The sequence below is a fragment of the Pempheris klunzingeri genome, chromosome 13, assembly GCF_042242105.1.
Source record: "Pempheris klunzingeri isolate RE-2024b chromosome 13, fPemKlu1.hap1, whole genome shotgun sequence".
Lineage (NCBI taxonomy): Eukaryota > Metazoa > Chordata > Actinopteri > Acropomatiformes > Pempheridae > Pempheris > Pempheris klunzingeri.
Window position 1 is genome coordinate 13111645 of NC_092024.1, and position 13214 is coordinate 13124858.

The 13214-nt window shown below is 40.9% G+C and overlaps 1 protein-coding gene across 1 annotated transcript in view; it reads right to left on the bottom strand.

The window, feature by feature from the left end:
* Positions 1-2700: 2700 nt before the first annotated feature.
* The window catches only part of rnf144aa (ring finger protein 144aa), a 29075-nt gene continuing 18561 nt past the window's right edge, over positions 2701-13214 (bottom strand). Inside the window, exons 5-8 of the mRNA XM_070841825.1 lie at positions 8839-9055; positions 7109-7256; positions 6432-6521; positions 2701-4246 (exon numbers count right to left, since the gene is read on the bottom strand). Coding sequence (XP_070697926.1) covers positions 4115-4246; positions 6432-6521; positions 7109-7256; positions 8839-9055 — 587 coding nt within the window. The 3' untranslated portion in view covers positions 2701-4114. The remainder of the gene's footprint in view (positions 4247-6431; positions 6522-7108; positions 7257-8838; positions 9056-13214) is intronic.

A 13214-nucleotide genomic window follows, 5' to 3' on the forward strand; every position in this document is an offset into this window, starting at 1 on the left:
GTGTATCCTCTTGCACTTTCGGTTAATGAAAAGGGAGCAAAACAGCTTCAACACCAGAGGGAGCCATTTCACAGCCAGACAGGCCACAAGACCTCTCCATGCTAATTTGTAATCTTTCCATACATTGGTGTGAATGAATGACAAGAGCAGAGTCACAAAAAACAACAACCTTTAATACCTGGTGTCACAGTGTTAGTGGAACTGTAGATATGCTGAGATGCCGAGTCTAAGTTGCACAGAACTGATTCAAATATGCCATTTTACAATGTTGATATCTTTGTATCACCTGTGTCAATGAACTTTCAGTCAATGACTAAACTAGAGACATTGTTTACCATCTCTAAATACAGACAGCATTTCCTCTGACAATAATCCACTTACTGAAACTGACAAATCAGGCCTGAAGAATTCCGCTCTTAAAACAGATGCAAATACAACAAACTATGATGTAACATAGGTGTACAAAAAAACAAAACAAAAAAAGTAACAGACACATGACGCCGACCTACTGAACAGAGGAAGGCCGACCAATGCTGTATATCATATGGCTGAACATCAAAACAGATTATCTGAAAAAAAAAAAGGGAGGAAAACAAACTCCGAAAAAAAAAAGACAACTGGGTGATAGAGTGACAACGCTACCATTTCAAAGATCTTTAGAGGCTACAGTATTGTAATATTTAACATGTAGAAGTCAGAGAAAAATCATGCAGCTTCATCTCTTGACACAACAGGTTATAAAATATAAATTGCTGCTTGTAACCAAACTTGATCGAAGGATAGTTGCAAAGATCTTGAGCCTTTGTAAAATAAACTTGACCTTGCTTCCCGTTCGAGGGCCAAATTGGAGGAGAGCCCTTAACTCGGTCTAACTGTCCTAATCACACACCTGTGCTGATGTTTCATCTGTTTAAGTGGTTATATAGGCTTTTACATGGAGCCCTGACGAGCCTCTTCTGGCCCTAGTGTAGAAAATAATCATGCAATGTGACACTGCAGTGATTGTAATGTTTGCTGTTTGGCCCTTTTATGTTTGTTGCATAATAGAGTATCTACCTGTTCAGTGGTGCCAGCAAACATGGGTAAAGAAGAATGTTGTGTAAAAAAAAATGGAAGTGGCCATGATTCTGTTAAATTTTAGTTAGTTTGTGCCAGACTTTGATGATGGTTAGATGAATATTTTTGAATTAAATCTTGATATCAGAGTCCTGATACCTTAGACCCCCTTAAAAAGTACAGTTGCACTCTTTCATATCTATTTACTTCTCTTTTGACTTTGATTTCAGCTGCTAAACTCCTCCATTAAACACAGCAGGCACCATACACACACACACACACATACACACACACACACACACACACACGTGTCATATCAAGAAGTCAAACAATCCCATGTACAGTGCAGCGTTTACATGAAGAAGCATTAAAATATTTTCCACCCTGTAAAAACTGTTAATACAATACAAATACATGGTCAAAATGCACAGACAGTAGACAGCTCCGTTTCCTCATCCCTTCCAGAAAATCTGCTTGGCACGATTGTCATAAAAACAACAAAAGCTTGTGAAATTAAACTATTTTTTGGGCAAAGCACCAAACTTCAAAAGGTAGAAATTGGACTGGCTTTGATATCAAATTATCATGCTCATACAGTAGATGAGGTCAGTGAAAGCAACACAAGCTACAGATAAGGTACTCTCAATTTAAGGCTACTAATAATAAGGTTTATCATACTCAAAATTATCGCAGCTAAATTTAAGAGGACAGGCTTGAGTTGTGGATGATTAGCTACTTACATTAGCTACCTTTGTTAACTATTCATCACCTTTTTGGTAACTGTAGCCACACTTCTCATGAAATGCTACATGACCACTGGTGACTTACACCAGAAGGAAGGGGGAAGTAAACAATGGTAAATGGCTTATTCAAAACATTAGAATTGCTATAAATGGTAACAAAAATGATTAGATCCACCTAATACATATAAACATACTGAAATAATTTGTTTAAACGTAAATGGTTTCACCTCTCTCCTGGACTAAGACAGATTATCTGTTTTTTGTGAAGCTGTTTGATGTTTGAAAATGAAACACTGACTTATTAAAAATGGCCAAATTCTGTCCTGGTTGTCCAGCTCACAAACTGTGAATACAACTAAAAGACGGATAGATAACAGCAACATAGATGATGACAATAAAAATGTCTAATTTCTGAATAACTCCCTGATTAAATAAAAGCCATGATATGCACATGCATGGTGACATTCTGCAGCTTTCACTATATGAACCTACCCATGACATACAGTTATGACCAATCAATAACCTTTTAAGAATGGTAATGTACAAACTTGCATAGATAAAGTGATATAGTAGAGAGCAGCTTCATAATTATGTGGCCAGAAAATTTAACATTCTTCTATTTTTACTCTATAGGCTTTTCTGACGTCCCTGCAAGGAATAGCTGCTTCTTGTTGGAGATCTAACTACCAACAAAACATCGACACTTGGACCACTAACATATGCAAGTTTGCAATTTTGGGCCAGCAGGTATTTGGTAAGTCTCAAAGAGTGGGAGATCTGATCCGAGTTAAGCTTCAGATTTGTTTGTGATGGCGTTTCAGTCGATGCTGGTCAGCGCTCCTGCTCAAAAAGGCTCAGGAAATACCAGCCCTAGGTCACATAAAACATCAGCTTAGGACAGTTTGTTTACAGTATGGCTATTAACAGTGTGGCATATGGATGACATCATATAATCATCTGAATATAAAGGGCTTCACTTACTGTCTGCAATGCTCTAAAACGCTGTTAACATGCTTTCCCTGGGATTATTTGGATTTGACTTTAACTGTTTTTAATGCACAGGGGGAAATGCCTGATTTTGGCTATTCTCAATTTAAGGCTATTCGTTTCTGTTTGGCTAAACCACCACCTGGGGACTGAGAATTACAGGAGTGACATCTCTTTTAGTGTAGTATTAAAATGGGTCCACAACACGTGGATACAAGGTCCTCTGATAGACTTTACATTAATGCTGAACTTAAAGGGGAGCACCACTCAATTTGGGAAATTTCTGTGTCTAGGATAGTAAAAATCTGTAAGATCTTCCAAAAACACACTCTCTCTCTCTCTCCCTCTCTCTCTCTCTTTCTCCCTCTCTCAAATATGACTCCAATTCTTTGTGTCCGGAGGTGTGTCAAAGAGAATGAATTAGAGAGATAGTAACAATAATGAAAAAAGACCATTTGGGTATAAAACATAAGCTTCATTGTCACTTGACCACAGAAAATAAGCATATTTTTAGATTGAGTGGCGATCCCCTTTAAAAAGGTGTACCTTACAGATTGGAAAACACTCAAAAGTACAACACATAGACACTACTCTGAGCACAGTTCTATTAAAAGAAACAGGTTATAAAACATTGACATCATCAAGAGGACGTGCTGTACATCGAGTTGAGTGTGACAACAGCCTCCCGTCTCTACCTCAGTCGTGAACATGACATGGAATTCATGTTCTGTGTGCAAATCGAGTGAACACCAAACATGCGTGGTGCAACTCTAATGCTACTGACTGAATCCGTAGAGCTACATCGAGTGCGGTGGTGGGGGGAAAAGCTTTTGCTGCGTACGACAAACTGACAAAACAGAGCGATAAAGTAAAAGTTCTGTCTAAGGTGGCTCCTGCCTGATATCGTCCATACAAGAGAAAAGCATTTCTTAACTTGGATTTTTCCTTTGTTTGCAACGACCCGCCAAAATACCACGCCACAGTAACCCACGACTGAGGACCACTTGAAGTGGCCCCGACCTCCATCACGTCCCCAAACCACCAACGTCTCACACACGGACACCGTGGTCCTTAAACAAGTCTGACCTCCTCTGGACTTTAACCCTGCACCTCTCTTCAGGCCAAGGTGTAGGGTCGCTTTTCTACCATGCCTCTCTCATGCAGAGCGATGGATCCCGAAGCGGCCGGGGGCTGGTGCAGGCTCAGCTCAAAACAAATGAAGCGCTCAAAGCTTGTAGGAGGAAGAGAACGTAAAGGGGAACGAAAAAAAGGGAAAAAAAGATGGCCCATCCTTGAAGCGGCTCTCCGCTCCAGCTCTGATGGCATGTTTAGGTTGGCAATGGGTCGTCATCGCCTTTGCTGCACTTGCACTTGCAGCAGAGGACAATGGGAGTAGCCAGAAGGAGGAAAGGAGAAGCCACCAGCAGGAGCAGGCCAAAGCCAGCGAAGATCCCCACAACCTGCAGGGAGACATGAGTAGAAATTAAATACAGTAGGTTTAAGTTCAACACTCCTACATATGCGCAGTAGCAGGTACATGTGGGGGTTGGGTGCAGTGATGCTATGCTCAAAGCTCACTGCACAGAAAAACCTTTGATACATCACACAGGTGGTATAAGGGACAACTATTTTCTATATCTACTTTTAATTATGCAAGTTGCACTGAACAAAATATTAAAAATGAAAGTAGTGAGATCACTTTCACAAAGTCTTTTATTACTTTTTAAAAATGTATTCTATTACTTTTCCCAACCAACTGCAATACCAATGTTGGGCAGCAGATGGCAAGTAATGACTGAAAACAACAAACCTTTTTCAGCACAGATGCTTCAAAAGCTTTGTCTTTTCCCAGTAACTTAGTAATGTAATCCATACTACATGACAGCATATACATTATTTACTTTCTGTACACATTCATATATCTTAACTACCCCTCTATTCTTGTGAGAGAAAACACAGGCTTACACGAATATATGGGAGGTGACTGACAAACCCAGATAATCTAGTGCAATGGATCAGTTGGGCAACAATTTGAGAGACCTATTGTAAAACTACATGGACCGAAGACATATTGTCGGGCTGCACTGCAATGCAAGGAAAACCATTTGACTTTGAGCGATCTTGGCATGAATCTGTGTATTATTTGTTTACTTGCTGCTAAAACTGTTATGCTGTTTTGAGACTGTTGCTAGGGATCTCCCACATCTTGTGACATAATGGTTTCATTGTCCAATCAAGTGACGCACAGTTTTCTGTCCTAGCATCAGCAAAAGGAAAGTTGCTGAAGTGCTTTTGTAATTTGGGCAGTGAACATCCGATGTTCTAAATATGGGATGGTCTGACCGACTATCAATAAAACCTAACCAATCATAGAGTAAAAACAGATTCTTTTACAGTGCTAACATTACTAAGGTAACACTGAGATGATCAAGTTCATGTTTTCATTCTTTCTTGTTATGAGCATGACAAGTTATTAGAGTCACCACATGGGGGAGCCAGACACCAGCAAGTTCAGAGCCACAAAATGGAATACATAACATGCAGTCACATGCAACAGTGACTTATAATAGCACAGTGCTTTTCCTCCCGTTTAAAGCACAAAATAACATCTTTCTGGGGTATTTGCTTCCCAGCAGATTTAAAACACATTACAAACTATCCAGTTAGAATACAGGCTTTCCTGTAGGGGAAAGCACAGTGTATAGATCGTAATTTGCACTAATTAACAGATGCTGGTGATGCTTACATGCTTACGACATGACCTTCCATCTAACTGACGGTAGGGCTCTCATTAAAACATAGACCCCATGCTGTCAGATACCGCCGATGAGAAGATTTTTGTTTTTTTTGCAGAGTAGGTTTGCCTTGCTACATCTTGTATTTATGAGGGAGTGAGAGTGGGGCTTTTTAAGATGTGATGGAAGGAGGGGGGTGAAATGAGGAGAGCAAAGGGAGAGAGACAAAGACACAGAGCAGTGTAGCTATAGCTTCCACCAGCTGAACTGTAATCATATGACTAAGCCTGCCCCACTGGGCAACAGATGCCAGTGTGTATGCTAATGTTGACAAAATAACAAGTATGTTGGACAAAGGGACGCGCCACCCATGAACAGATTATTTGGCTAAGGAGAGACACTGAGGAGAAATTTAGGGAGTGAAAAGACTCTGCCTCTGTCGTAGACTTAAAACACACGATCGCATGTGGGAAATTATGTCAAATCTAATCCTTCATGTGTAATCCGCCATTTCACATGTGGGAAATTACATGTCATATCCAGTCCGTCATATGTAATCCTTTCCATTTAATTTCGTTACCTATCAGTAAAAAAAGGGACCTTGAAAAAAAGGTTTACATAACCAAAGTGAAAGGTGCACATAATAGGCTTAGCTGGAAACAGCAGGACACTGACCACCAGACACTTTTCAGTGCACGCAGATCAAGATGTCTTTTTTTTTTTTTTTCCCTATTGTGCTGTCAAGATAATAGCAGTCTGTCACTGAATGCGAGTGCGTGAGCCAGAAAGAGAGAGGGAGGCAGAACTAGGGAGCACGTGTATGGCCACATGCTGCAGTGTGGTTCAAGGGGGGAGTCCTGAGTGAGTGTGAGAGACAGGGGAGGAGAGGGGAGGTAGATGAGTTTCTCACCTGTGTTCTGTGCCAGATAACAGACGCCCTGGAGTGGCCCAGTTTGTTTCGACAAGGCCCTTTGTCATAATGGATCAGGAGAAAGTCATCCTGTCTCACACACACACACACACACACACACACACACACACACACACACACACACACACACACACACACACACACACACACACACACACACACACACACACACACACACACACACACACACACACACACACACACACACACACACACACACACACACACACACACACACACACACACACACACACACACAATACAGATAAAGACCTGCCATTAACATCCTGAGAGACATGGGCAGCTTTTCTCTGAAAATGACTTTTAAAATGACCTGTGTGTCGCGCACGTCTGTGCTCGCACAATTAATATTACATAAGGCACCACAGCTCAAAGAAACCCCCCAAATAACAAATAAAAAAAACATACATCTTTTTCCTTTCTTACCAAGACCAAGGTTAAGCTACAATACCCTGATAATGGAAGCTATTGCTGTTGCAGGAAGACAAATGATGATCCAGGATTATCACAGCGTGCAAACACAGTATTGCAATATTAAACTGTAAAGATTTTTTAGAGCTGCAAAAAAAGAAATATAATCTTGCTCTCTATACCAGTGAATAAAGGAATAAAAAAATTATGAAGAACAAACTCACATCCAGGGACTCCAGACAGTACCAGCAGAAGGCATGTTTGCAGTTCTTGCACATCATCTGTGCACAGCCCTCGTCCCTCTCGATGTAAACTTTACATTTAGGACATCGCTTGATTGGTGCGTCGTCCTCTTCGTTCTTATAAAAAGAGCTGGGAAAGAAGAGAAGAAGTTTGAAGTGTGTTTTTTTTTTTTTATTCCAACCATGATATGAAATCCAAAAATCACTCAGCATTCACTTTACAAGGAGTGCTTGGGATAAGAGAGCTTTAACACAGTAATCAATATTTTCAATCTCTGGCTGAATTGGTGGGTAGCTTTCGTTCAGGAGCCGACAACTCTTCTGAAAACCACCAGTCCCTAAATGGCATTGAACTCCCTCCCACACTCCCACCCTCCCCCCTCCCCCGCCGGTGTCAGTTTGTGCGTATCCATTTCCATTGTTTCAGTGAAGTGCTGACTCCTGAAATCTGGAGGCGAGCAGGTAGCCGTCATTCTGGGCTATGTCCTCAGGCAGCAAACTGGCCCCTTCATTTCTAGTGGAGAAACGGGGATGTGCGGAGTTTATCCAGCCATCTTCCTCAAAGAAGACTCCGAATCCAGCTTCTTCCAGACACCCTTACAGTGGACATGTGTAGTTCAAACGTCGAGGCTCTTTACAACTAAGAGTAGACCTGTTAATCCTCTCTCCCCCCTACTGTGGCCTCTGAGCTTGGTCCTTAACCTGTGCTGAAGGAGGAAAGCTCTGCAGAGCTAATGACGTTTCCAGAGTAAGAGGATATCACAAAGAAACGTGTCAGCTGCAAATGCCTCTGGGCTGCCCTCAAAGACAGATCCTGTAACCTAAAAATGAATAATGAGCCCATCCCAGACTGCTTTACTGCCGTTTACTTCCAGCAGATTGTTTTATATCTGCCTCTTACTCTGTGCTTGAGCCTTGGCTAATGCTGAAGTGAGCTGTGGCTGCAGAACAGCCAGCGAGACCGGCTGTCAGTCTGTATTTAAGGACGCACAGAGTGAAACCTGCTGTATGTTGACAAGTTGCTCTGGACTCCAGTCAGGTGAGCCCAACATGACATGTGGATTGCAACTCCAGTTCTGAGATAATGAGTATAATTCCCAGGGTTTACAGCAGCAGACACTCTGACACTGTGTTAAGACAGTATGAAACATGTTTTGGGATGTTGAATAGGTAGTAAAAACATCAAGTCATCAGTTTATTAGCTGTTAAAATATCAGCTTTAATTTAATTTATCTACAGTTATTCTTGGCCAATTTCAAGGGTTGTTTTTATTACACTTCGTATCCAGCAGCTAATTCTCATCCTGCAACTGTTGTTCTCTTTACTGATGTGTCAATTATTTTCTCAATTATGGTCCATAAAATCCCTTTCAAGTTCAAGGTGCCAGTTGACATTCAAATTGTTCGTTTTGTGCAACCAAGAGTCCAAGAAATATCTTAAAACGACTAATCGATTGTCAAAATAGCTGCCAATTAATGTTCTGTTGGCTAATCGGTTTATCGTTTCAGAACTAGATAACTCTTTACAGCTGCTTAAAGCCTTAATGGGTCACATTAAGCATGTATCAATGTTTTAATCCGATTATGAGGTCACAGAGGTCAGAACAGAACACAGAGGTGAAACGAAAAAGGTCTAATGTCTGATATGATAAACACAGATAAGAGAATTACTAGTACATTAGATTGTTAAGTGATAAACAGGTAAGGCAGTACCTGTTCTCTCCTGGTAGGAAGGAGGTAATGGGCAGGTTGCTCTCCTGGCAGGCCTGCCCGGGGTGCCAATTGGCCTTGCAGGCTGAGCAGAACTCGAGGGCACAGACGGCGCACTGGACCAGCTGGGGCAGCGCTGGAGAATCTGCTTCCTTTAGTTGGCACACGGCCTGGCAGGTGGAGGAGGGGCACCACGTCCGGCATGGGTCCAGCAGCACCTCTAAAGCAACAAAATAAGTGCCAACGTCATGGACAGTTTCTCTCTTAAAGGGTTAGTGGAGGGGAATAAATGGTGATTAAACATTTTTTTTATGTTCATGTGAGAATGACCTTGTTCTGTCTGGCTGTCAGAGGAAGAGACACTGTTATTACTGTGGAGGCCTGACTAGATTTTATCATGTTACAATCCGTGTACATAAATTAACGGAATATAAAATCACAGGCACTTTGACTTTTGAGTTTTATGAACACCCTAAAGTAGGTGCAATTTCTCTGCTACATTAGTTATATACGAATGTATGTTGGGTATAAATTATTATTATTAATAATATTATTAATTTCATATCAATATTTTCATGTGGCTTTTAAATCATGAACGTATGATGGTATTTTGGATGATTTTGTTCAAATGTTTTGAGCAAAAATGACAGTCTGCTCCATTGTTGGCGGCTGATGTTTCAGAGGTATCTCTTGGTCTCAGCACATAGAACCAGAACACTGTGCATGGTAACATACCACCAGAGGTAAGTGAGATCTACAGTACAGGCCAAAAGTTTGGACACACCTTCTCACTCATGGAGTGCTGCGCCAGATGACCTGGCCTCCACAGTCACCGGACCTGAACCCAATCGAGATGGTTTGGGGTGAGCTGGACCGCAGAGTGAAGGCAAAAGTGCCAACAAGTGCTAAGCATCTCTGGGAACTCCTTCAAGACTGTTGGAAAACCATTTCAGGTGACTACCTCTTGAAGCTCATCAAGAGAATGCCAAGAGTGTGCAAAGCAGTAATCAGAGCAAAGGGTGGCTACTTTGAAGAAACTAGAATATAAGACATGCTTTCAGTTATTCCACACTTTTTTGTTAAGTACATAATTTCACGTGTTCATTCATAGTTTTGATGCCTTCAGTGAGAATCTACAATGTAAATAGTCATGAAAATAAAGAAAACGCATTGAATGAGAAGGTGTGTCCAAACTTTTGGCCTGTACTGTACATATTTTACATAATGTACAATGTTAAAGGATAATTTTGCTGCATGCTAATTTGCTTTCATACAATTGTTCCATTCTGTCTTGCTCTCTCTCTGATTGTCTCTCTAATTTCCATGACTATTCCATGAATATGTGCTTTCCTATTCTGTTTTCTGGTGGTAAAGAGACTATTTTGTGTGTGTTTTGCCAGTTCTGTTTTAAGTTCATAGCGTGATGCACTTGCCCTTGTATCCTCTCCTTCCTTCCCCTTGTCTCTGTGCCAAGAACTCCGAGCACACATTCCACATGCACTCTTGGCTCAGCCTGAGAAATATGGAACGGTTACAGTAACTGTTCTGCCTGACTGGACTGGGACATCGATGAGACGGCTGACTGCCCTTATCCAGGCGGCATCAACAGCTATTTCTGAGGATTCTTATTCATTTACAGGACCCCCCTCTGTGTTCTTATACATGCGTTTGTCTGTGTCCATGCATCTATTTGTGCAAGTGAGATCTGAATGCTCTGTGTGCTGTCTGTGCCGATGTGTAGGAGGAAAACCTGCAGGGCAAGTATCATCAAAAAGTGAAAGCGGCTTCTGGTTCTGCCCCCATCAGAGATGCCAGGCTGGAACGCAGTCTCCTCTGACAGATTTTTAAAATATCCTACTCGTTGGTGAACAGCGCCCCTTCACCCCCTTAGTGTTAGAAGCAGTCAGGTAGCAGGGTAACAATGGAAACAAGAGAATAATGTAAGGTAAATACGATGGGTTTGTTGACTGTTCACAGGCCGTTATATTAGTTCATCTTATTATTTCTATGCTCTACACGAGAGACTGATTGTTGCAGATTATTTTAACGGCAGTTTGAGTTTTCTTACAGAAGGCATGACACATAAAAAGCTTCACAAATATATCTGTGAAGCTTATCTTTCTGAGTTTTAAATTTCTTTCATCATAATAATGTAATCATAATTGTGGAGGTTGCCATCTTAATTTCCAATAAAAGAGCTTTTGAACAGACATACGAAGAGAAAGATAAGAAAGGCAGATTTATCTTGGTTAAGGGAACAATATATGGGAGAGAAATCCCTCTACTTAACTTCTATGCTCCTCCGAGACTTCTTTTTTCAAGGAGATATTTGACATATAGACGAGCCGCACTGAAGAGGTCTTAATGTATGGAGGAGGTCTGAACACACTCTCTGCTACCAAAGCGTATCGACTCACATACACAAAAAGTTCAATGTATTAATGAAAGGCGAAGGCTCCATAGATAGAAAGATGCTTCTTAATGCAAGGCAGCACACACATTACCTTACCCCTCACTCAGTATACACCAGGACTGACTATTATGTGCTGCTAAAGAAATACAGCATGGAGGTTTAATTCATGCCTTCTTAATGACCCTTCATTTAAAGAAGCAAAAGGAGTAACGGAATTCGTGCTATGGGATGCAGTAAAGGCTGTCCTAAGAGGCAAAAATCACAGCTGGAACCCTCTCTGAAAAAGAAAGCTACAGCAAAGAAAACTTGCACAACAAGTTAATATAATATACTGTGTAAGCAAGAAACTGAGGGGAAAAAATGCTAATGGCTCTAAATTTACAAAATTATTGGCAAGGAAACTGAAAAACCAACAGGCAGGTAGTATAATATAGATGAGATTTTCAAAAAACTACCATAAAAAGCAAACAGGATTAGATCCTCTGAATCATTTTATGAACAAATGTATTCTAGGAAAATAAACAGAGCTCTGGCTCAAGGCTCTGACCAAAGGATGGATGATGCATGGACCTGCCATAAATAACTGGATAGATGTGAGAATGGAGATTTAAATGATGGAAAAGCTTTGCTTTCTCTTTTAAACGATGGACATCTTCATACAAGACTGGGAAAAATGGGTGTCATATGTCAAACCTCTGAGACCTGATTGTGATTAGATAATGAAGGGACATCCTTGATTTTTCATAAATTTTTTCCTTATTATATTATCTCACTGTAACGTGTGTAACCTTGTGATACCAAATCTTGGATGCATACATTTATGTAATGTTTCTGTTTTCATAGCTAGCACTTGAAATAAAACTTGAAAATAAACAGACCATGTATCAGTCCAAATGAAAAGAAGTCTCAGATACTATGTTTTTGGTACATGATACTTTCTTACTCTTTTTTTGGGGGGGGTTATTTTTGGCTTTGAAAATGCACAATATTCTTTGGTTCTTTGTTTGTATATCCATATTGCCTGTGCATGTGATCTCACTGCATTTAAGATCGTAAATAAATAAATAAATAAATAAAGCATGGCTTGCTTTCTGACTTCTCTGGTAGCAGCTGAACTCTGACATGACTGCCTAACATGTCTACATTGACAGCAGGGAGCGACGCGACACAGACCTGCCATTATCTTTCCAGCACCAAGCCTTGTGCCGGTAGGTTGACATTTATTCTAAAACAGTGTAAACTGCAGACACCGAATACATAACTGCACACTGAAGTAGAGATAAAAAGGTGTTAACTAAAACATCTTAGCATGCGACGACACCTGCCTCCATCAGAGTCAGACAGACAGTTTAACAGTCTCGAGCAGAACCAATCCAATTAGAATCTCTTTAAACAAAGTCTGCGAGGCTTTCCCTTTCATGCATATTTGATGGGAGCTGGTGTTACACTTTGATGAGGATGACAGCGTTGAGTCAGAATACTACAGTACAAATCAGACAAATGTTAGGCCTGAGTACCTGTCACAAGAATATTCATTGCCTGCATGGTTACTTGCAGTTCACGAATGGTATCGAATCCACAATTTTTGCTGTCAGAAGTCAAAAATTGAAAACACTTCAATTCTGAATCAGTTGACTGCTGTTCAGTGTCGACATGGTGAACTGTGTGCAAAGAAAACAGACAATCTGACAACACCCGACAGTGTTGAAGACTGAAATTTACTGAGCAAACAAGCATTGCTCATATCTTTTCTATTAGCTTTCCGGAGATGCCCTGTGGTGTCACTCAATGGCAAAAATCTCCACGGGGGTTTAATGACTGACTCCACACAGTGTGAGCAGCAGTTCGGCTACACTTGCAAGACAGGACTGTCGTCATCTTTTTGTGTCACATTAAAATACAGTCTCCCTGGAGGACAGGAGGGTCCACGTGCGTCTGCGACACACAGTCAGTGCCCACACATCAC